Raw genomic sequence first — 26,868 nt, forward strand, 5'->3', positions numbered from 1 at the left:
CTTTTTAATAACAGTGAAGTTTATGTTAAGTTTCATTTGGTAAATACGCTCTATATAAATAAAGAAATAAGTAGATCATCCTTTGTATCATTGCTTTTTCTTGCACCTGAGTTGGGGAATGGAAACTTTTATAGTGAAGAATGGAGGAGCTCGTAAGAGTAAGGGTTTGTTTGGAAGTATCTTTAAAATGTCTAAAAGGGTTTTTGAAGAAAGTATTTTTTGAACTAATTCTTAGTAAAAATGCAATTGAATCGTGAACAAAACATTTGAAGTGCTTCCTACAAAAAGCACATTTGAAACCTAAAAATATTTTTACTAAAAGCACTTTTAGGCATTTAAAAGCACTTTTGGACGAGCTTTAGTATATGTGAAGCCTGTATATGACGTTCCTCTAAATTCTCATATACAAAAGTTTGATGCAGTTAATAAAAAAAGAAAATGCAGCAAATATAATTTGATTAATATGTTTGCAATATTAATCAATTTTGCGTGATTCAAACACACAAAACCTCCAGAAATCTTTGTGTTTTATATTATGCAAAATTCACTTAATTAATTAGTGAAGGCAACTGAAAAAGTTGTGTCTACAATGACAGAAAAATACGAAGAAATATATTAGAGCGATTATTGAAGGATGAGCTTCTACACCGTACACCTCTTTCCTACACAGCCTCCGTTGTTTTATTAAACCCTTAGCTCCACTTACTCAGAAGCTAGTCCTTCGATTCGAACAGCCACAACAGTGAGAGGGTTCTTCATCTCACATGAAAGCTTCAACACCTCACTTAAATCAACCGGGTTATTAGCCACATCTTGAACCCATTTGAAATGGTGCACCAACTTAGCCACCCAAAGGTTCACCGTCACAAGCCCTAGGGTTTTACCAGGACAAGCCCTACGACCTGCCCCAAATGGTGCAAGCCTCAGGTCCCCTCCTCTCACGTCCATGTCAGTACCACCCGCACTCTTCAAGAACCTCTCTGGCTTGAACACCAATGGATCTTCCCATATGTTTGGGTCATGGGTAATGGCCCACATGTTGACCATGGCGGTTGTATTTGCGGGAACCACCATGCCGTTGCTGAGCTGGACATCCGACGTTGATAGCCGTGCCCATGATAGGAGGGGCCCAGGAGGATGTACACGTAGAGTCTCGGTCACCACAGCTCGGAGATAGGGTAAGTTAGCACAGTCTGCTTCTGTGAGAACTTTGTTTCCTACAACTAGTTCAAGCTCATGGCGAAGCTTCGCTTGCACATCCGAGTTCAAAACCAACTCAGCCATGACCCACTCAGTCAAAAGTGCAATTGTATCAGTCCCACGAAATATCATCTCCTGTAATTGATACAAAACAAAGCTGGTAAGAATTAATGTATAGTGTATATAGCTGAGGAGAGGTTAGAGATGTACCCTATTCATTGTTTACCTGATGTATCATTAATTATGAAGAGTAATGTTAGAGAGTATGTCAGTGTTGTATGTTTAAATGGTATTAACCTATATATACGCTATATACAGTATTAATTGTTTATCTAATTAATACAAAAAAGTAACTAAAAAAATGTAGTAAAAGTAAATGTGCATTTTCATACTGAACAGTAACGTTTATTAAAAATTAATGAAAGTATGAGTAGAAATTTTATACGAACCCATAAGACTGCCACCATGTCATCAAGTTCAAGCTTCTCCTCGCCATCCATAGAAAGCAAAACATCAACAAAGTCCGAATTATCGCACACCCTTTTGGACCTCCCAATTCTGTGCTCTTCAATAATTTGCACAACCACTTCTCTAACACGAGCAACAAGAACCGAGCCACGTTTCTTGATACAAAAAGGATCGTAAAACTTGTTTAGCCAGGGGAGATAATCAGACCAATTGAAAGCACCCAAAAGCTCAAACCCTTCTCTTACAATCTCATGCAACTTTCTAACCTCAGCATGGTCGCATGTTGCATCATACCTCTTGCCGAACACTGTCTCCATTATGTTGTTGAGAGCAGCAGTCTGAAGATGTTTTCGCAGACCAACAACTCCTCGTAGCGTTTGTTCATTATGAATGAACCTCAACATGATGTGACAGTCCATGTGTCGTCCAGCTTCGTGTGCTGAAATACGTTTAGGAGTGAAGAGATGAGTAGACGCAATTTTTCGCAGAAGTCTCCAGTATGGTCCATTTGGTGCAAAACCAATGGCTCGGCTGAACATAAGACACTTAGCGGATTGCTTAATAGGACGGTTGGCAAAGTGGGAAGAGATTAGAATTTCTCGAGCAATATCAGGGTCAGAGGTAATAACAGCAGGGGTTATGCCCAAACTGAAGGCCATGAGTTTAGTGGCAGCCAGATTAGAAGACAAGCATGCCAAAGTACGATGAGGAAGACCATGACTCAAGCTGAATAGGCTGCCAAATACAGGGACGCCTCGGGGTCCTGGTATCAAAACTCGACCCGTTTGGTTCCTTCCATTTTTCCAGGCTATCCCTCCGCTGGAGAAAGCCCAGGTTAAGAGACTGAGACATAGAAATGATATAAATGCGGCCAAGCAAAAGAATCGAGTGAACAAGGTTTGTGTTCCCAAATGTGAAATTATTTCAAGTGAAAACATCCACCAGCTGATGATTGGGTACATTGAAGTTGGAACTGAGTCCATTTAGAGTTTGAAATGATCGGATAGATGGGAAAGAGTGGTGGGAATTGGTGAGAGAGGATGAGATCGAGGTTGGTTTATATAGGTGTTGCTTGGTGTAGCATGAGAAGAAGTGCAAAAAGAATTAGGGTGTCCAAAAATAAAAACAATAATGTTATTCTTACCATAATTTTATACTGCATTTCTTTACTATCTTAGGTGGCAAATGAGTTGGACAGCCACATCATCTAAATTAATTAGCATTTAATCAAAATGTTAATCAATAATTAATAAAAAGATTGTTAATTAAATAATGATTGTGGTATACGAGGAGTCTCATTTTTCCATCTAAGATTATTTAAGTATTTTAATTAATAAAAAGATTGAAATTAAATGATAAAGTTTGTTCAACTCATCTACCATTTAAGATAATATAAAATTATGATAAGAATAACATTACTTAAATAAAAAAAGTGTTAGGGCTGTGACTTCCGTGAAGAGGGGGTTTGGATCAACATATATGTGCGTGCATATGGGTGACCACATCATGCAAATATATTTTTAAAGTTAACAATCAAAGTTATAATTGCACACTTTCGAGAGCCAATTATTTGGCATATCTAGGACAATCTAGGAAAATACATGCTTTCCATGAAAGTGAAAAAAATTTCATTGTGATTGGAATATGGGTGGTATGTCATATGTATTTATATAAATGGTGAAATTTTTTATTTTTAAGTAATTAAATTTGTAACACACATATCGTATCATTTATATAATAACATGTAGTATATCATTCCGTATTCTAGTCCTATTGAAAAATCTCTCTATAAAAGTTGACGGAGACTCATTATTGAACTTTAGTTTGATAAGTGTAATTGTGGTGTGCGTTGTAGCTTACAATAATATATGCTTTACGTGGAAGTTGATTGAGACTCATTGAACTTCAGTTTGATAAGTGGAATTGCGGTGTGCATTGGAGCTTGCTATCGTAATGTAAAGCATTTTCAATCAAGCTGCTTACTTTTAAGTCAAATTACAAAATTGCAATTTGAGTCATTCCACCTCGTTAGCCGACATGGAAGAGTATCTTCTTCGAATTCACTTTGTAGAGATTCTTAGTCGTTTATCATATATCGTATAGTTATTTTTCGTCAAATACTATTTGTATTTAATTTTAAATAAAAAAATCAAATAATTTATGACCGTACAATACATAATGAATAACTAAGATGTGAAGATTCATAGAATCTCCAAAGTAGATCCGGATGGGATCGAATTCCAGCCGACATGACATGCGAGGAACAAAGTCATAGTAGGTTTGATTTAATTAGGCCTAAATTGTAACGAGTTCCTAGGAGAATTTTTTTTTTTTAATAATAATTTATTATTATTAAGGAGAGGGATCAAAACTTTTACTATAATTTATGAGAGGGGAAAGTTTTAAACTCTTGAAGTAAGGTAGAAACCCAACACCCTATTTACCAAAATAATATTATTTTGAGTTCAAGTTATTGTTTCTAGATAATGCAAGCAATTATTTTTGTTGTAAATGGTATTTTATAACTATGTGTGATTGTGTATACTTAGAGCAGTAATCTCAATATGATTTGAAGATCAAATCCTCATATGCTTTGTATTACTTGTAAAAGCAAGGAAGCTTATCATGATTAGCATAAATTAAGGCATTAGACATGAGGAGTTACACACAGAAATCGTCAAGCCCTTCTCTCTTTTTCTTTTCTCTAGCTAGCCCTCTCTATATTCGCTCTCTCAGTAATTAGCTTCCCAACATGTTATCAGCACGAATGGCTTTAGATGTTGTGCTTTGGAGTTTTGGCCGACCCTAACAGTTTTGACCTATAAAATAGGTCTTTATAATGAGTCCAAATTGCCTGCACCCAAATCCCTCTATGGCCTATTTCAGAGGTTGACACATGTTCATCACTAACTCTGCTTTAAATACTATTAACTATCTGAAAAAAAAATTAAATATAAATAAATAAAAGGGAGACTTTGGATGCGGTCCCTAACTATAAATATTCTTTGACTGAAACCTTGTTGGTTTTCAATTTTTGATCAAAGTATCTGAAATTAATGTGATAATTTATTTCTATGTATGTTACTATATTTTTTTAATTAAAAATTGAAACTTATAGTCATTCATATTAATGAGATTTTAAATTAAAAATCATAATTTGTGGGATTAAAAATATTAAAATACTAATATACTATTGTATGTGTGTGTGTATAAACATCCGTTGACCATCGTTTAGAGAGACGTATGACTTATTCTTTTAGAGTATTTGTGTAGTACTCGAAGATGCAAACGCATGGGCACAAGCGGAATTGAATTTGGAGCTACGACAGAGATTTTATGGACTTACGAAGTCTAAGTGTATTTTGGTAAATTCATTATTCGAGATAAACTACCCTTTATTATTTTAATATTTTTCATTATATGTTTTTTTGCATGGTGGGACCCACCCACATGGGTCTCTTATCCCCTTTGGCCCTGTGTTCTCTCATCCTCACTCTCTGGGACATCTCTATCTTCCGTTCTCTCTCAAACTCTCAACTCTCTCTCTCTTCCTCCTTGGCAAGCACCGAGAGGGTGCAACCACCTCGAACCATCACCACTTGCCATCTTCGGCGAGCCAAACCTTCAAGCCACCATCAAATCTCGCCACGTCGATAAAGGTTATCAACGTTCCAACCCAGAACTAGAACCAAGGTTATGAACTCGAACCCCATAACTCGACCTCCATATCTTCCGATGAGGACCTCACAGATTTCAGTGTGGGTGAGTCTCAAAAATAACTCAAACCTTATTGGATCGTGTTTTTGGTTTGTATTTGTAAATTTCCTAAAGTTTTGGTGGGAGTTTTGGCACAGCAATGGCAGGCGGGAAATTTCCCCATATTTTTTGGCGAACTCGGGAGTGTTGTAGTCTTTTCCGGCCACGGAAAAACCTAGTGACGGTATAATGCCATTCCTCTTCTATTATGCTTCATTTTGGTACGTAGAATGTGAGAAATGGTTGAGATTTAAGGCTAAAGGGAGCCGGGAAGCTTCTTGGCCAAAAATCCAGCTTTCTCTTTGCTGGGTTCGGCAAGCGTTGTGCAACCTGCTTGTCCAAAGGGGTCAACCCAACCTGATTAAATAAAAAGGCCTAAACTTGGCCCATAAACCCAATCCGGCCCATTTCTGAAATGGACCTTGAATATATTCTAGAATATTCTTTGGAATATTCCTTGGGTTGACTTTTTCGAAATTTTTTTGGAAACCCTCTTAGGCTAATTTCGATGCCCCAAGTCCGTTTTTGACATCCATTTAGTGAAATTCCGAAGTTTTAACATAGTTGACCACCTGAGCATCTCTGTTGACTTTTTGTTGACTTTTTACAAAAATTGCCCAGGGCCCTTCTTAGCATATTTTGACGCTCTGATTCCAAATATACACTCCGTTTTCCTAAATTTAATCGTTTTAGTTGAGTTTTACTAATGGGTCTCAATATTATGCTTAGGTGCAATTGCTATCGGAGACTCCGGCTTCCTAGCTTCAACGGATGTGACATCGTAAGTAACTGTGAGTGGGTCTTTGCTTTTGAATATTATATATTTATTTGGTTTCCATTTATACATTTGAAAAAAGATTTCCTATGCATGCCTAGATTAGACAAATGTTTATAAGAATTAACGAAATGACGGAATTTACGAAATTATTCTAAATCCTGCAGGATGCACATGTATGCGTACTATTATGGGATGCTCTAATTATATTTGCGGCCATGAATAGTGTTATGGTTGATTTGAATTATCAATTTACCATTATATGATTATAATTATATTATCTACTCATCATGTGTTGCACTGGTGTTGTACTTGCTCGGGCTATGGCTAATCTTTCACGTGTATGTTCACATCGCACCATACACTCAGTTTGGATCCATTATAGGTGCCAATCCTATCCTAAATTGCTATAGGCAATTAGGACTCGTATGTAATGCACATAGCACCAATCTTCACGTGATTGTAGTACTAGAGCGTAAATCATTATTACACTCAGTCATGTTCATGTCAGAATATCTCTGCATGAACTCGTGTGTCAGCATGTGTCAATAAGCACTTGATGTGATATATTTATTTCCGCGATATATTATGATTACTATAAGTTAAATGCTTATCTACAACTTTTGTGACGTATTGACGTCTTGAGATATTGCAAGCTACGGTAAGTATTTTCATATTATAAGTAGTGTGTATATTTTGGAAACTTTATTTTTAGGCTACGGTAAGTATTTTCGTATTATACGTAGTATGTATATTTTGAAAACTATACTTGTTTTACGGCGAGGGGTCATAATGTTTTCGAAAAGGTTTTTATAAAACTTTATTTTTAGGCCCAGTCACCCTTATTTTTCGCCCCTCCAAGTATTAGTGGCAAAGCTTTCGTGTCAACGAGGATTTTTGGCAAAATGTTGTTGTGGGAATTCTACCGACGGTATAATTCCTCATTTACCTTTACTGTACTTTACTTATACTTTGAGATCATGTGTGAAATTGGTTTATTCCCGCTCACAAGCGCACTTTTATATTTAGACACTTTCAGGTTTAAATTTATTCACATTTTCCACATCACTACACCTTATGGCTTCGTCACCCTCCTCATGTCGACCAGCACAAGTCGATTCGGAGTCCAGGTCGGGGTGTGTTATTAACCAAAAAATTATAGATCCAAAACATGGGTACATTCTTCAAAATCACAAAAAAAAAAACAAAAAGGATATTAGGCTTAATAACATTAGTAAATTTCTTCGATTAAACTTGACATGGATACATTCTCAAATCAAAGAAAAAAGAATGTACCCATATAAGTTTAAAAATGAATTAGAAAAAAAAAAATTGAATAGATTTTATACAAAAAAAAAAATGGTACATTTTACATATAACAAATTGGTATATTTAAGAATGAGTACATTTAAAGATTAAAATTTTGAAAAAATTACATGAATGGGTACATATAAGATTAAAAAATTAAAAACATTTTAAAAAAAAACTAATGGGTACAAACTTATTCTAATTTATTTATTTATTTTGGAAATGTTTTGAATTGAAATTTGGTTAGGAGTTTAATAAAGGTGTGAGTATTAAAATTCTAAATCAATTATTAATTTTTATTTTAAAAAAATATTTAACTGACATGTAAATTCATTATTACATTAATACTAGGAACCTGGATCATAATCTGAAAAACTAATAAGATTTCAGTTAATGAACATTAGTACCAAATACTAATTTTTCCTAAATAAAAATAAAAAAGAAACGTGAATACCCAGATCACTACCACGCACAGCAACCATGCATCTCCTCTTCCTCCTCCCTCTCTCACCATTCCAATACCCGCATGGAGGATTGAGAACTATGCCTTGCAGATGAATGATAGAGAAATTCAAAAACAACGAACCCATGATTTGACAAAAATACCCTAAACCCTAAACCCTAAGAATCAAAATGACAAAAATACCCTCAATTTAATAAACAATGGGCCAAATAATATGACAAAAATTGAGGGTATTTTTGTCATTTTAACTTTATTTAACGGAGATTTTTCATGGAATGACCAAAATGATTGATGGTGGACAAACTCAGGAACTACTTCTATTGATTTCAAATCTCAAGAACCAAAGTGATGAGTTATACAAATCTTAGAAATCATTTTGGCTAAAAAGCCTTTTTTTTAGAGTGCAATGTTTGTTGAAGCATAACTTGCTAACCAAATGTTCCCTTCTCTTTTTATTACAGAGCTACTATTCAAACTCTCGATTTACCATTTTAGAAAGAAAAAAAATTTGAATACAAGAAAAAAATTTCTTAATTTAAAACAAATATATAAAATATCTTTAAATTTCTAATAAGATTCCTTCTTGTTGGCTAGGCTTCACTATTTAGAACGACAATGGCTTTGGAAATTAGCATAACCTCATTTTGATCGCTGATAATGAAAATCGTTGGAAGTGGTCTATGAGTTTATCCACCGTAAATTATTTTGGTATTTTTAAGTAAAATTTATTAATATCCTCGTTAAGTGGGAGTGATTGGTTTGACAAAAAATACCCTTTAAAAGGTCATCATGTAGTAGCTCACATTACAACTTAACGAGAATATTAACAAATTTTTCACTGTATGGCCAAAATAATTTATAGTGTACAAACTTAAGGACTACTATTATCGATATTCATTTTCAAAAACTAAAGTGATAAGATATACCAATCTGAATGACCATTTAGCTAGCCTATTTGGAAACAATCTTTTTATCTTTTTGGACAATCCCTCCCATTACTGTTTTTCTGTTCACGAGTTTATATCTCATGGATTACATTTGTTGAATTTAAAAAATTAAAAGGCGATCACTTTGCTTAAAAACTGCTCGTCTTCGTACTTATTCTTAACAAATTCTCGTAGTCCGCCTAAGTAGGCTTTTGTAATTGAATCACAAAAATGCACGCTCTGACCAGATTTCGAAGAGAGTGGCAATTATCAAGGTACCTTTATACTTTGCCAAGTATTATGAAAGGATCAATGATACGTGATGTGTTTCTGGGTGACCCTCACAAGTGTGCGACATTGGTGTTATCAAAGGATGTAGATTTTCAAGGCATCACTCGAGCACATATTACGACGTTCCATGGTGTCGTCTTCCTCACCAAATCCATGAATGTAGGGCTGACATTCTCATCCTACTTTTTTGCTTTTTCTCATTTGCAATATTGTATGCAATTAAAATCGTATACATTCTAGTTCAAGACTCAAGAAAAAAATCAACCAAATAGAAAAACATTTAACTAAATAACATGGTTAGTTTATTTACCGAATAACCATTAGACGGCCAAACATTTTCATACTACTATCAAATCCTATAATATTAAAATGGTGAAAATATGATTTCTCCAGCATTTTACTTCTTGGCTTTCATAAACCACCTATGACCTAATAAGTCTTGAGTACCAATATCTTTTGCACATTACACGCATAGTCTCGTGAGCCGCCCTTTGCAATACAATCATATACAGATGAATTAATGATTTTGTTCCAAAGAAGTTGGTTTTGAAATACAACCATATAAGCAAAGATCAAATTATGGAGTAATGCTAAGGAGACCATATTTTTTAAACCAAATGATGAGGTTGTAGATTATTGGATTATTAATTAAATTTCGATTAACGTGTTTATTTTTTATTGGTGACATATCATTTAATTTGCAAATTGGTTTAAGAATTTGATCTTTCTAACATTATCCAAATTATGAGTAAACTTCCTTTTCTGTTAATTCTTTATTTATTTATTTTTAGAAAACCTCGACAATACGGGGATAATTTTATTGATATCGAAAAAAATAGATACACCTAGCTAGGGGGAAATAAACCTAACCCCACATAATACAAGAAAAAAGGATTAAAAATACATGTAAAAAAGAAGGACATAAACCTTACCCCTCTAAAAGCAAAAACAACAAAGATACAAAGAAAAGAGGGGGGACATGAAACCTAACCCCTCTAAAGGCAAACCTAAAGGTTTAAACCTGCAAAACAAAACAAGCAACCTCACAAGGTTAAGAAAAAAAAAACCATAAAAAGAGATAAACTTGCATGCCGAGATGCACATTAATTTGAGAAGAGGAAGGTAGGAAAGTCAACATAGTCTGAAAATAAAGCAGCTAGAACCGCCAACAAAGGGGAGTCATGCCATACCAAAGTTGGAGAAAACAAGCCCATGTTAGCAAATTATTTGCAACCACATTTCCTTCATGATATATGTGATAAGCGTAGAAAGTCATCTTGCGAACATGGTCCAAACAAATAGACCATTGCGTACGAAGAGGCCAAGGAAGATCAAAATCAGTCGATTGGAGATCACAGATAACATTAGAAGAGTCACTTTCCTGACAAAGACAATGTCAACCCTGCTTATATGCAAGCTCTACACCAATAATAACTGCTGATAATTCTGCAAAATAAAAAAGTTTCGATGACTAATCCCTTAGCAGAAACCACCAAGAAACTAACCATGGCAATCTCGAAACACTCCCCCACAAGCAGGACAAAAATTTTCATTTCTGTTAATCCTAATTACCTCTTGTTAATCATATTTAAAAGGGGAAAAGCTACTTGTGTTCTACGATTTGCACCTTGCACGTGGAACATGGATATTATCAAGGAATATACATCTTCAAGAGGCACACACACCAACCATGTTATTCTAAATTGTTTGTTTACTAGGTCTAGGACCAGGTGTATAATTTCATTTAGGTTCATGGTTAGCCGAACTCATTTATTTACAAGTACTAGATTGCCACAACTCGTAAAAGTGAAGAAAAATAAATAATAGTTTGTGATTGTAGTACTAGATCGCCACATTTCATTTGTTTACTTGTACTTCTAAATGCCCCTTATTTCATTTACAATAATATTAAGAAAACTATGTTCGTGATACTAAATTTTAGTTATACACATTACTCTCGAATCCTATAGTATTAAAATGTCGAAAATATGATCTCTTTAACATTTTTCTTCTTTACTTTCATAATCCACCTATGACCTAATAAGTCCTGAGTACCAATATCTTGCACATTACACGTATAATGCAAGTATTAAATTTAGCTAATCGAGTCTCGAGAGCCGCCCTATGCAATACAATCATATTCAAATGAAATAATGATTTTGTTCCGCAGAAGTTGGCTTTTGAAATACAATAGTATAAGCACGCTACGTACCCAGATTTCAAAGACTACATCATCAGTTAACTTTCTTTTCTGTTAATCCTAATTACCTCTTGTTAATCATGTTGGAAAAGGGGAAAAGCTGCTTGTGTTTTACGATTTGCACCTTGCACATGGGACATGGATGTTATCAAGGAATGTACACCATCTAGAGGCACACACACCAACTATATGTTATTCTAAAATGTTTCGTTTACTGGGTGTATATTCATATAGGTTCATGAGCCCATCTCATTTATTTATAAGTACTAGATTGCCACAACTCGTAAAAGTGAAGAGAAATGAATAATTGTTCGTGATTTGCCACACCTCACTTGTATACTTGTACTTTTGATCGAGCATACGTTGTTCGGCAGCCCGTGTCACACGTTCTCGTGACCATTTATAATCTACAAGTTATTTTCGCATGATTACGGACCATATAACATAAAGAAATACAATACTAAACTCAGAAACATAAAAAGAGAGTGCATAAATGATCTCCCTATAATCCATTGTTCTTAAAAAAATACACCATACTTTCACACTTTCAAAAGGCTCTTAACACTAGTACAAAAACATATTTGCGCGACGGAGCAAATTGCGTTGCGCAAAGTATGTTTGCACAATGGTGACAACAGAACGTCACGCAAAGACATTTTGCGAAGCCAATCTGCGTCGCACAAAACTATTTTGCGCGACCTATGTGAACCTTCGTCGCGCAAAGCTATTTTGCGCGACAATGCACACCTTCGTCACACAAAACTGTTTTGCGCGACGTCAGTCTGCTTCGCGCAAAGTCAACGAATTTTTCCACACTACTAAATTTTTTTTGTACAGGATTTTTGTATGCAAATATCATTGAAGAACGAATTTGAAGGTATTTTCTTCAAGTTGCATATGAGATTTTTGTATATGTACCTTTGCTTACTTGCTATGCCCTTTTTTTTGTAATGGTGGAGTTTTGTGGGATTGAATTTCTAATTAGTCTTTATTAATTTTAGCCATTAAAAGGAGTGAGACGGTAGATATATTGTTGAAGACTTGTTTTGGCTTCATTTGGAATTAGCATTTGAATACTTTAAAGGGGTTAACTTATATATTTACACGGAAGAAATTGTAAGAAATGTTGGTTTTCCTTGAAATTTCCTTGATTTGTGCTATATGGTTGAACCAAGGGTAAATCCAATGCACCTCGGGTAATTAAGAATTATATTGAAGTAAAGTCACATTTATTAAGTAGCTTTAAATTTATATATGTCACATCCCAGACTCCAACCTCTCGGATATTGTCCGCTTTGGCATTCTGGGCCTGGATTATGTCGCAGCCACCCAGCTACCGCACGGTTTTGTTCTTGTGGACCGTAGTCCACAAAAGGCCTCTCTGAAGTTAAAGCTCTGGGCATGGATATATAAGGCCCAAAGACCACGCCCTCACGGGCGATGTGGGATACTACAATATATTATTGTGTTTTATGTGAAAAAAAAAAAAAAAAAAAAAAAAGAATTGGAGTAAACTCACATTTTCAGTAAATTATATATATATATTTTTTTTAAATATAACTTGTGAGACATCACAATTGGGTCATTGCGCAAATACACTTTGCGCACACCAACCTATGCGTTATGCAAAGACTGTTTGCGCGACGGACCAACCAATGCGTCACGCAAAGGTTGTTTGCGCGACGAACAAACTGCGTTGCGCAAAGTGTTTTTGTGGTCCACTAGTGTAAATATTTTAAATTGATGATCGAATTAGTTCATTATATTCATATAGGATCAAGGAGTGTATCAGTAAAAAAAATCATCAAAATTGGAGTTAAAACTACCATTAAATCGTGATTTTTCGTTTATAACCATCGAAAAATTTTGTCTCGTTACTTGATCTCTGAATGTTTGTTTTTTGCGATTTTTTGTTTATGCAATCTCGAAGTATATACAAACAAGTTTGACGGTCGGATCGTTGAAACTAGTTTCATACAATGCGTATCCCATTAAAATAATAGATTCACTAACACTTGGAGTTTATTTATACCTTCATTAAGTATAACATAAGATTTTATGGTATCCACTAGTGTAATATTTTAAATTGAAGATCGAATTAGTTCATTGTATTCATATAGGGTCAAGGAGTGTAGCTGTAAAAAATCATCAAAATTGGATTTTAACCACTAAATCGTGATTTTTCGTTTTTACCATCGAAAAGTTTTGTCCCGTTACTTGATATCTGAATGTTTGTTTTTTTGCAATTTTTGGCGTATGCGATCTCGAAGTCTATACAAACAAGTTTAATGGTTCGATCATTGAAACTAGCTTCATAGAATGTGTATCCCATCAAAACAATAGATTCACTAACACTTGGACTTTATTACATTCATTTAGTATAACATAAGATTTTGTGGTATCCACTTACGTAAATATTTTAAATTGACGATCAAATTAGTTCATTGTATTCATATAAGATCAAGGAGTGTAGCTGTAAAAAATCATCAAAATCAGAGTTAAAACTACCGTTAAATCATGATTTTTTGTTTATAACCGTCGAAAAGTTTTGTCCTATTACTTGATATCTGAATGTTTGTTTTTTGCGTTTTTTTGGCGTATGCAATCTCGAAGTATATACAAACAAGTTTGACGGTTGAATCATTGAAACTAGTTTCGTACAATACGTATCCCATTAAAACAATAGATTCACTAACACTTGGAATTTATTTATATTTTCATTAAGTATAACATAAGATTTTGTGGTACCCACTAGTGTAAATATTGTAAATTGAAGATCAAATTAGTTCATTGTATTCATATATGATCAAGGAGTGTAGCTGTAAAAAAAATCATCAAAATCGGAGTTAAAACTACCGTTAAATCGTGATTTTTCGTTTATAACCGTTGAAAAGTTTTGTTCCGTTACTTAATATTTGAATGTTTTGCAATTTTTGACGTATGTGATCTCGAAATATATACAAAAAAGTTTGACGATTAGATCATTGAAATTAGTATCATAGAATGTGTTTCCATCAAAACGATAGATTCACTAACACTTGGAGTTTATTTATACTTTCATTAAGTATAATATAAGATTTTTTGGTATTCAGTAGTGTAAATATTTTAAATTGAAGATCAAATTCATTCATTGTATTCATATAGGATCAAAGAGTGTAGCTATAATAAATCATCAAAATCAGAGTTAAAATAACCGTTAAATTGTATTTTTCATTTATAACCGTTGAAAAGTTTTGTTCCATTACTTGATATCTGAATGTTTATTTTTTGTGATTTTTGGCGTAAGCGATCTTGAAGTCCATTTTTTTGTGATTTTTGGCGTAAGCAATCTTGAAGTCCATACAAACAAGTTTGACGATTCAATCATTGAAACTAGTTTCGTAGAATGCATGTTTTTTCAAAACAATAGATTCACTAACACTTGGAGTTTATTACATTCATTAAGTATAACATAAGATTTTGTGGTTTCGACTTGTGTAAATATTTTAAATTGACGATCGAATTAGTTCATTGTATTCAAATAGGATCAAGGAGTGTGGCTATAAAAAAATCATCAAAATCAGAGTTAAAACTACCATTAAATTGTGATTTTTCGTTTATAACCGTCGAACAGTTTTGTCCCATTATTTGATATATAAATGTTTTTTTTTTTGCCTTTTTTGGCGTATATGCAAACAAATTTGATGGTTGAATCGTTGAAACTAGTTTTGTACAATGCGTATCCCATTAAAACAATATATTCACTAATACTTGGAGTTTATTTATATTTTCATCAAGTATAGCATAAGATTTTGTGGTACCCACTAGTGTAATATTTTAAATTGAAGATCGAATTAGTTCATTGTATTCATATAGAATCAAGGAGTGTAGCTATAAAAAGATCATCAAAATCGGAGTTAAAACTCCTGTTAAATCATGATTTTTTGTTTATAACCGTCGAAATGTTTTGTCCCATTACTTGATATCTGAATGTTTGTTTTTTGTGATTTTTGGCGTATTTGATCTCGAAGTATATACAAAAAAGTTTGATGGTTGGATCATTGAAATTAGTATCGTAGAATGTGTATCCCATCAAAATGATAGATTCACTAACACTTGGAGTTTATTTATACTTTGAAAGTATAACATAAGATTTTGTGGTATCCAGTAGGGTAAATATTTTAAATTGAAGATCGAATTCATTCATTGTATTCATATAGGATCAAAGAGTGTAGCTATAATAAATCATCAAAATCGGAGTTAAAATAACCGTTAAATCGTGATTTTTTGTTTATAACCGTCGAAAAGTTTTTTCCCGTTACTTGATATCTAAATTTTTTTTTTTTTGCGATTTTTGGCTTATACAATCTCGAAGTATATACAAACAAGTTTGACGGTTGGATCGTTGAAACTAGTTTCATACAACGTATCCCAGCAATTTCAATGGTATATATATATATATATATTAAGTAAATTTAAATTTATTTATTTTGTACGTATAATACTTAAGAAATTTAATGGTATGTATATTTATTAAGTAGCTTTAAATTTATTATTGTAGTTCGGGTCGGGTTTTTGTTAGAAAAATATATTATTGTAGGGTTTATGTAAAAAAATTGAATTTGAAGGGAGTAAAGTCACATTTTCAGTATATTTTACAATATTAAAAAGCAAAAAAAATACCTTGCATGACACCACATTGTGGTCTTTATGCAAAAACACTTTACGCGACATCAAGATGTATACCTGCATTGCGTCATTTGTGAGAATTTTGGCGGTGCAATTGTAAAAAATAGGTGTTTTTTTTTTTTTTTAATTTTCCCAAATGGAGGTGCAAACTAGGCCTGGCAATTTCTGACACGACCCGATAACCCGACACGACACGACACGAAATTAACAGGTGTTTGGGTCGACACGATAACGAATCGGGTCTTATCGGGTAACCCGATAAGCACCTGTTAAGATAACGGGTTGGGTCGGGTATACACGTGGGTAAACACGATACACGATAAGCAGAATATTATTTTTATAATTTTATAACCCTAAAAAAATACTGTAATAATTATATACATTAATTTTACAATTTTATACCCCTAAAAATTATAATAAATATATATATATATATATATATTAAATTAACTATAAAATTTATAATAATTATATATACTATAATAATTATATATACTATAATAATTATACCCCCAAAATATTAAGTCTATCTATACTAATTATATATATATATATATATATATTAAATTGTATAAAAACTATAATGCATATTAATTAATAATTTAATATGCATGAATCATGATCATGCATTTGTCAACTTGCCGCCCTTTTTGAAAAAAAAAATGGAGGGAAAATAAAAATGTTAAGAAAAGTTGAAAATAAAACAAAAAAGTGAGGGAATTAGGGAAAGATGTTGGAGGGAAAAGTGAAAATGATAAGAAAAAGTTGAAAAGGAAACAAAAAAAAGAGGGAAAAATGAAAATTAAAAGAAGTGGTGAGAAATTTTTTTTTTTTTTTAAGTTATTAACTTTTTATCACACACATGACTGTCATGACATATCTCACTATTTTTATAATGACACACGTGACACGTGATGTATGTACTATTTCGTGTACCAGTCAATTATAATTTATACGTACAAAATAAATAGATTTAAATCTACTTAATAAATATATATATATATATACACACACACACACGGAACTTGATTGATGGCATACGAATTCTCCAAAACTAATTTCAACGATCCCAACCGTCAAACTTGTTTGTATATGCTTTGAGATCACATCAACAAAAAATCATAAAAAATAAACATTCAGAGATCAAGTAACGGGACAAAGCTTTTCAACGGTTATAAACGAAAAATCACGATTTAACGGTTATTTTAACTCTGATTTTGATGATTTTTTATAACTACACTCCTTGACCCTATATGAATACAATGAATGAATTCGATCTTCAATTTAAAATATTTACACAAGTGGATACCACAAAATCTTTTGTTATACTTAATGAAAGTATAAATAAACTCTAAGTGTTAGTCAATCTATCGTTTTACGAATTCTCCAAAACTAATTTCAACGATCCAAACCGTCAAAATTGTTTGTATATGCTTGGAGATCACATCAGCAAAAAATCACAAAAAAAAAAACATTCAGAGATCAAGTAACGGGACAAAGCTTTTCAACGGTTATAAACGAAAAATCACGATTTAACGGTTATTTTAACTCCGATTTTGATGATTTTTTATAACTACACTCCTTGACCCTATATGAATATAATGAATGAATTCGATCTTCAATTTAAAATATTTACACAAGTGGATACCACAAAATCTTATGTTATACTTAATAAAAGTATAAATAAACTCTAAGTGTTAGTCAATCTATCGTTTTACGAATTCTCCAAAACTAATTTCAACGATCCAAACCGTCAAAATTGTTTGTATATGCTTGGAGATCACATCAGCAAAAAATCACAAAAAAAAAACATTCAAAGATCAAGTAACGGGACAAAGCTTTTCAACGGTTATAAACGAAAAATCACGATTTAACGGTTATTTTAACTCTGATTTTGATGATTTTTTATAACTACACTCCTTGACCCTATATGAATACAATGAATGAATTCGATCTTCAATTTAAAATATTTACACAAGTGGATACCACAAAATCTTTTGTTATACTTAATGAAAGTATAAATAAACTCTAAGTGTTAGTCAATCTATCGTTTTACGAATTCTCCAAAACTAATTTCAACGATCCAAACCGTCAAAATTGTTTGCATATGCTTGGAGATCATATCAGCAAAAAATCACAAAAAAAAAACATTCAAAGATCAAGTAACGGGACAAAGCTTTTCAACGGTTATAAACGAAAAATCACGATTTAACGGTTATTTTAACTCCGATTTTGATGATTTTTTATAACTACACTCCTTGACCCTATATGAATATAATGAATGAATTCGATCTTCAATTTAAAATATTTACACAAGTGGATACCACAAAATCTTATGTTATACTTAATAAAAGTATAAATAAACTCTAAGTGTTAGTCAATCTATCGTTTTACGAATTCTCCAAAACTAATTTCAACGATCCAAACCGTCAAAATTGTTTGTATATGCTCGGAGATCACATCAGCAAAAAATCACAAAAAAAAAACATTCAAATATCAAGTAACGGGACAAAGCTTTTCAACGGTTATAAACGAAAAATCACGATTTAACAGTTATTTTAACTCCGATTTTGATGATTTTTTATAACTACACTCCTTGACCCTATATGAATACAATGAATGAATTCGATCTTCAATTTAAAATATTTACACAAGTGGATACCACAAAATCTTTTGTTATACTTAATGAAAGTATAAATAAACTCTAAGTGTTAGTCAATCTATCGTTTTACGAATTCTCCAAAACTAATTTCAACGATCCCAACCGTCAAAATTGTTTGTATATGCTTGGAGATCACATCACCAAAAAATCACAAAAAAAAAAACATTCAGAGATCAAGTAACGGGACAAAACTTTTCAACGGTTATAAACGAAAAATCACGATTTAACGGTTATTTTAACTCTGATTTTGATGATTTTTTATAACTACACTCCTTGACCCTATATGAATACAATGAATGAATTCGATCTTCAATTTAAAATATTTACACAAGTGGATACCACAAAATCTTTTGTTATACTTAATGAAAGTATAAATAAACTCGAAGTGTTAGTCAATCTATCGTTTTACGAATTCTCCAAAACTAATTTCAACGATCCAAACCGTCAAAATTGTTTGTATATGCTTGGAGATCACATCAGCAAAAAATCACAAAAAAAAAAACATTCAGAGATCAAGTAACGGGACAAAGCTTTTCAACGGTTATAAACGAAAAATCACGATTTAACGGTTATTTTAACTCCGATTTTGATGATTTTTTATAACTACACTCCTTGACCCTATATGAATATAATGAATGAATTCGATCTTCAATTTAAAATATTTACACAAGTGGATACCACAAAATCTTATGTTATACTTAATAAAAGTATAAATAAACTCTAAGTGTTAGTCAATCTATCGTTTTACGAATTCTCCAAAACTAATTTCAACGATCCAAACCGTCAAAATTGTTTGTATATGCTTGGAGATCACATCAGCAAAAAATCACAAAAAAAAAACATTCAAAGATCAAGTAACGGGACAAAGCTTTTCAACGGTTATAAACGAAAAATCACGATTTAACGGTTATTTTAACTCTGATTTTGATGATTTTTTATAACTACACTCCTTGACCCTATATGAATACAATGAATGAATTCGATCTTCAATTTAAAATATTTACACAAGTGGATACCACAAAATCTTTTGTTATACTTAATGAAAGTATAAATAAACTCTAAGTGTTAGTCAATCTATCGTTTTACGAATTCTCCAAAACTAATTTCAACGATCCAAACCGTCAAAATTGTTTGTATATGCTTGGAGATCATATCAGCAAAAAATCACAAAAAAAAAAAAACATTCAAAGATCAAGTAACGGGACAAAGCTTTTCAACGGTTATAAACGAAAAATCATGATTTAACGGTTATTTTAACTCCGATTTTGATGATTTTTTATAACTACACTCCTTGACCCTATATGAATATAATGAATGAATTCGATCTTCAATTTAAAATATTTACACAAGTGGATACCACAAAATCTTATGTTATACTTAATAAAAGTATAAATAAACTCTAAGTGTTAGTCAATCTATCGTTTTACGAATTCTCCAAAACTAATTTCAACGATCCAAACCGTCAAAATTGTTTTTATATGCTCGTAGATCACATCAGCAAAAAATCACAAAAAAAAAACATTCAAAGATCAAGTAACGGGACAAAGCTTTTCAACGGTTATAAACGAAAAATCACGATTTAACAGTTATTTTAACTCCGATTTTGATGATTTTTTATAACTACACTCCTTGACCCTATATGAATATAATGAATGAATTCGATCTTCAATTTAAAATATTTACACAAGTGGATACCACAAAATCTTTTGTTATACTTAATGAAAGTATAAATAAACTCTAAGTGTTAGTCAATCTATCGTTTTACGAATTCTCCAAAACTAATTTCAACGATCCCAACCGTCAAAATTGTTTGTATATGCTTGGAGATCACATCACCAAAAAATCACAAAAAAAAAACATTCAGAGATCAAGTAACGGGACAAAACTTTTCAACGGTTATAAACGAAAAATCACGATTTAACGGTTATTTTAACTCTGATTTTGATGATTTTTTATAACTACACTCCTTGACCCTATATGAATACAATGAATGAATTCGATCTTCAATTTAAAATATTTACACAAGTGGATACCACAAAATCTTTTGTTATACTTAATGAAAGTATAAATAAACTCGAAGTGTTAGTCAATCTATCGTTTTACGAATTCTCCAAAACTAATTTCAACGATCCAAACCGTCAAAATTGTTTGTATATGCTTGGAGATCACATCAGCAAAAAATCACAAAAAAAAAAACATTCAGAGATCAAGTAACGGGACAAAGCTTTTCAACGGTTATAAACGAAAAATCACGATTTAACGGTTATTTTAACTCCGATTTTGATGATTTTTTATAACTACACTCCTTGACCCTATATGAATATAATGAATGAATTCGATCTTCAATTTAAAATATTTACACAAGTGGATACCACAAAATCTTATGTTATACTTAATAAAAGTATAAATAAACTCTAAGTGTTAGTCAATCTATCGTTTTACGAATTCTCCAAAACTAATTTCAACGATCCAAACCGTCAAAATTGTTTGTATATGCTTGGAGATCACATCAGCAAAAAATCACAAAAAAAAAACATTCAAAGATCAAGTAACGGGACAAAGCTTTTCAACGGTTATAAACGAAAAATCACGATTTAACGGTTATTTTAACTCTGATTTTGATGATTTTTTATAACTACACTCCTTGACCCTATATGAATACAATGAATGAATTCGATCTTCAATTTAAAATATTTACACAAGTGGATACCACAAAATCTTTTGTTATACTTAATGAAAGTATAAATAAACTCTAAGTGTTAGTCAATCTATCGTTTTACGAATTCTCCAAAACTAATTTCAACGATCCAAACCGTCAAAATTGTTTGTATATGCTTGGAGATCATATCAGCAAAAAATCACAAAAAAAAAAAAACATTCAAAGATCAAGTAACGGGACAAAGCTTTTCAACGGTTATAAACGAAAAATCATGATTTAACGGTTATTTTAACTCCGATTTTGATGATTTTTTATAACTACACTCCTTGACCCTATATGAATATAATGAATGAATTCGATCTTCAATTTAAAATATTTACACAAGTGGATACCACAAAATCTTATGTTATACTTAATAAAAGTATAAATAAACTCTAAGTGTTAGTCAATCTATCATTTTACGAATTCTCCAAAACTAATTTCAACGATCCAAACCGTCAAAATTGTTTGTATATGCTCGTAGATCACATCAGCAAAAAATCACAAAAAAAAAACATTCAAAGATCAAGTAACGGGACAAAGCTTTTCAACGGTTATAAACGAAAAATCACGATTTAACAGTTATTTTAACTCCGATTTTGATGATTTTTTATAACTACACTCCTTGACCCTATATGAATACAATGAATGAATTCGATCTTCAATTTAAAATATTTACACAAGTGGATACCACAAAATCTTATGTTATACTTAATGAAAGTATAAATAAACTCTAAGTGTTAGTCAATCTATCGTTTTACGAATTCTCCAAAACTAATTTCAACGATCCAAACCGTCAAAATTGTTTTTATATGCTTGGAGATCACATCACCAAAAAATCACAAAAAAAAAACATTCAGAGATCAAGTAACGGGACAAAACTTTTCAACGGTTATAAACGAAAAATCACGATTTAACGGTTATTTTAACTCCGATTTTGATGATTTTTTATAACTACACTCCTTGACCCTATATGAATACAATGAATGAATTCGATCTTCAATTTAAAATATTTACACAAGTGGATACCACAAAATCTTTTGTTATACTTAATGAAAGTATAAATAAACTCTAAGTGTTAGTCAATCTATCGTTTTACGAATTCTCCAAAACTAATTTCAACGATCCAAACCGTCAAAATTGTTTGTATATGCTTGGAGATCACATCAGCAAAAAATCACAAAAAAAAAAACATTCAGAGATCAAGTAACGGGACAAAGCTTTTCGACGGTTATAAACGAAAAATCAAGATTTAACGGTTATTTTAACTCTGATTTTGATGAATTTTAACAGCTACACTCCTTGACCCTATATGAATACAAAGAATGAATTTGATCTTCAATTTAAAATATTTACACTAGTGGAATTTATATACTTAATAAAAGTATGAATCAACTATAATATTAATAATTATATACATTTAATATTTGTAATAGATTAGTAGTGTATGTATTATTATTTTTATTAGGCTTTCATTTTCGAGTGTAGATATAGTACTTGAACGAGAAATGTTTTAATGTTTTCAAGTAATATTTATGTCGCAATGTGTGGTATGTGCAAATTGTAAAAAAATATATTTTTTTCTTAACGGTTCATAACGGGTCATAACGGGTCGGGTCACTTTACCCGTTGGGTAAAGTGACACGACCTGTTAAGGACCCGTTAAGATAACGGGTGTGACACGACACGACCCGTTAAGATAACAGGTGTTACACGAAAACGACACGAACACGACAGACACGACCCGTTTGCCAGGCCTAGTGCAAACCATGCAATTGAAAAACAGTCGATCTCTCTTCCCTCTCTCTCACTTGGTCTCTCTCTTCTTCCCGTAGCTTCCTCCTCATCGCTCATATCAGCCAGTCCTCATCCTCCTCATCCTTCCCTCTCGCTCATCTCTTCTTTCCAGCGCTCATCTCAGCCACTCCTGATTGCAAACCGTGCAACTGCAAACTGTGCCATAGATTCATCTCAGAATCAGGTATCTATCTTTTTTTAATTCTTAATTTTTCTTCTTTCTAAGGTCAGAATCAGGCTTTAATGCCTTAATTTGAAGATTTTGGTATTGTAATTAGACTCAATTTGAAAAATTAAATTAGAAATTGGGGGTTTTAATCTTAAACCGAATTTTAGTGTTAGGATTCAATACTGGCGAAGTCCTTCAACGGTACTGGTGGATTCTTCACCCTCTGCAACCAGCCATAGATCTCACCATATAATTTATCAAAACTCATTTAGTTATAACACACAGAAGAACTTGAAGTTCCAAGTATGAACCTTCATTTGGTCGAAATTGAGAGGCAAAACTTAAACTTTTGTAATAGTTGAGGAAAGATTTCTAGGCAGTGATATTTTTATGTGATTTAAAATATTCAAAACATTTCTATTGCTTGAAGAATTTGATTTGTTATCCAAAATATTTGTATGTTTCCCCCTCAGTCATTTGGCACACTTCACTTTTTGGCGTTTTCGCTCTAGAAGAGTTGCATAGAATTCAAGTCACATGTAGTTTTTTTTTTTTTAATTTTATTTTTTATGAAGTTTACATTGTTTAATTTTAATAGATAGATTTGAGCATCGGTTTCAGGGATATTGTGTGATTTTCTTATCTTTTGATTTATACAGGAGAATTTTCCTGGAGGAGGAGGAAGAGATACCTTAGAAACTTCCAAGGAGCTAAAACAATGTTCGTCTAAGCCATTTGGTAAGTTTTCATTGCATTTCGAAATCACTGGTAATTTCATATGCTGTTTATTACAATGATCCAGTAATTAAGATAATATTTCTGCAAGAGATGAGCAAAAGGGGATCAACAAGGGATGCACAAGTTACAACTATGAAGCTACACATTATGGTTAAAGATCTTGATATGAATACCACTTCCATGTCAAGAAATAAGAAACCAAAAATTGCTACTTTTCAAAATATATTGATCATCAATGGCTACCTAAGTTGTATCCCATTTTCTTTCACAATCTAAAGATGAAAACATAGGATTCATAGAGACTACTCAGACCCCCAAAAGAATCTGATGCTTTACTTCAACAATATATTCAAGACATTAATATTTTTGAAGCAAAGAATCATAATCACGTTAGTAAAAAAAGCTTGATCAATTTCCTTGGGCCATGCCATCCCCAACTGTATTCTTACCTATTATAAGAAGAAGAAAAAAGATAGAAACAAAGAATCATAAACAGAGTAGGGTAGTATAATCTCCACAAGAGTAGGGTAGTATAATCCCAGTGGCATATGGATTTTTTTCTCTCCTTCTTTTCTGCCCAGAAAACATGAGTGTTGCTTGCTTTTAAGATTGTAAATAACAATTAATTATTGCACTATTATGTAATGCACCCACATACACAGCTTAATTACTAATTCACTTTTCTTTTCGATGGTGGTTAACTGCTAATTATGCTATGCACTTGGGTTCTTGTTGTTGCATTGGATGCCTGCATTGTTGTCATGGATTCTCAGTGAGGTAGTGAATGAATTGTCTGCATTGTTTTTTCCTATCTTTCTTGGGTAATGACATGAGCTTAACTTCCTTCTAGTGTGTGTACTATGGTTTCTTGCTTTCTCCAACCCTTTAGAGATTTTGCATTTTCTGTAATTTTATTAGATTGGGGAGCTGCTGTAGGATAGTTTTTAGAGTTGTATTGCAATGTTAGAGGTGTATTTTTGGATTTGATTCAGGGTTGCATCATATAGTGGGTGGATCTCTGGTTCAGTAGGTTTTTCTTCTCAATTTTAACTCTTTAATAAAATTTCATTTCTCAGATATGTGGAGTCTGGAAAACACAAGGTAGCACTAGTGGATTGAAGAAACTAAGTGGATATTTCTTTTGTTGTCTTAACTTGAATCTGAAGTGTGATTGGTAGTCGCATGGGATATTTAAATTGTAAGGGTCTTCAGCCAACCGCTGGCTAATGAAGTAGTCGACTAACTATGTTGGTTGACCTTCCATCCAAAAAACCTTCTGGTTTTGGTTATCTTTCGACAGTGTGTCTAGTCAAGCTCCATCTAATTGGAGTCCATACGTGAAGGGTCTCAGAGTGAACTAATTTTGGTTAAAGAACTAGGCTATCTAGCCACAGTCTAAGCTTATAGTGTGGTAAAGTCTAGTATTAGCACATTCTTGGCATAATTTCATATTATAATCAAAGTTGGATGAGACCTTCAAGCTTCTTACACATGTTGTCATGATATCTTCAATGAAAGTACGACAAATAAAAATACGACAAATTAAATTGATTTTCATCATGTTAACTTGCATATCATGTTGTATGGCCACTTTGTTTGGTGCACTTATTTTAATAATAAAAATATAAAATCGAGCTTAGTTGCACATAGAGAAGGCATCGCAATTGCAACCAAAATAATCAAGATACACATAAACAGAACATCTGATCCCATTGGTTTAAAGTATAGTTGACATCTTTAATTAGTATTGTTTCTACCGTTGCACTACTGCTTTATATATATGTGAACAAATGCAAGAAATGATATGATATTACTTTGGCTGCTAATTGATTAATTTCAAATGCAAGAAAGGATTAGTTTCTAATGTTATATTTTTATGGTCCAAAAAGTGTATAAATGTCGTAGTTGATCACTCGTCGTTGGATTGTGACCAATGTGCCTTCCGCATTATCAACATCTACTGCTCCAGGCGTGAGTGCTCCATTGATTAGGGAGCCTACACCTCTTACTGAGGCCTACTCCTATGGCGTCCCAAGTGCCCATATCATCGACATCATCAATGTCGGTTCAACCGCTCAGTGCACGGTGGCCTCACCGACGCCGCCGCGAGCCAGAGCCTTCTGATCACACTTTCTAGGCATCCATAGTCGAGGGTGGGGCCTCCTAGCCAGGTAACTTTTTCTAATTCTCACTACGTTTTTTTTTTCATTTTAAAACTATTATTTTTATGATTGTGAAATGGGTGCCTTCTCTTCCAGATCGACCACATGAGAGGTCTTGAAGAAGGAAGTTACAACCTTAAAAGGTTAGCTTGCGGCCCAAGGCAAGCAGATGAGTATTATTGTACTGGCCTTACAGATGTCCGACCTCTAAATCCCGATGTCAGCACCTGATCTTGCTCCACCTTCGACCTCTTAGCCACTTGGCCCAACCAATACCCAATAGCCTGATGCATAAAACCTAAAAGACTACTTGTTGTAGTTTTCTCTTTGAGTGGTGTTAAGCCCACCCTATTGTATTATCATTTCACCCTTTTTAAAATATAAATATCAATGATAAATATCTCATCTTATAAAATGACATTGGACTTAAACAATAACTACGAACATTTTGACACATTATCATTAGTTGAAATAGCAGAAGAAAAAAAAAGGAAAAAAAATTTAAAAACCCACCCTACTATACAAGCCTAACCAGTCCACACCCGCACGCCTCCCTAACGGTGGCGTCGATTCTCGCTCCTCCATCT

General features: G+C 32.7%; 1 protein-coding gene and 1 long non-coding RNA gene across 2 annotated transcripts; one reads left to right on the forward strand and one right to left on the reverse strand.

The window, feature by feature from the left end:
- Positions 1-627: 627 nt before the first annotated feature.
- Positions 628-2,651, reverse strand: LOC137724400 (cytochrome P450 78A7). Its single transcript, XM_068463143.1, has 2 exons — positions 1,650-2,651; positions 628-1,335 (listed from the first exon to the last, which is right to left on the reverse strand). Exons 1-2 carry the CDS (start codon positions 2,649-2,651, stop codon positions 703-705), a joined length of 1,635 nt encoding a protein of 544 aa, XP_068319244.1. The 3' UTR covers positions 628-702.
- A 20,555-nt stretch (positions 2,652-23,206) lies between these two features.
- On the forward strand, positions 23,207-26,679 carry LOC137724363 (uncharacterized). Its single transcript, XR_011067371.1, has 4 exons — positions 23,207-23,396; positions 24,041-24,119; positions 26,009-26,290; positions 26,378-26,679. It is a non-coding gene; the product is annotated as an uncharacterized lncRNA (long non-coding RNA).
- The last annotated feature ends 189 nt before the right edge of the window (positions 26,680-26,868 follow it).

This window comes from Pyrus communis, chromosome 2 (genome assembly GCF_963583255.1).
Source record: "Pyrus communis chromosome 2, drPyrComm1.1, whole genome shotgun sequence".
NCBI lineage: Eukaryota > Viridiplantae > Streptophyta > Magnoliopsida > Rosales > Rosaceae > Pyrus > Pyrus communis.

Excerpts from the sequence above, each read along its gene's own strand:
- LOC137724400 (XM_068463143.1), bottom strand. The coding sequence starts at position 2,651 with ATGGACTCAGTTCCAACTTCAATGTACCCAATCATCAGCTGGTGGATG. Across the intron at positions 1,336-1,649 it reads ACATGGTGGCAGTCTTATGG|GAGATGATATTTCGTGGGAC; the intron begins GTTCGTATAAAA and ends TATCAATTACAG.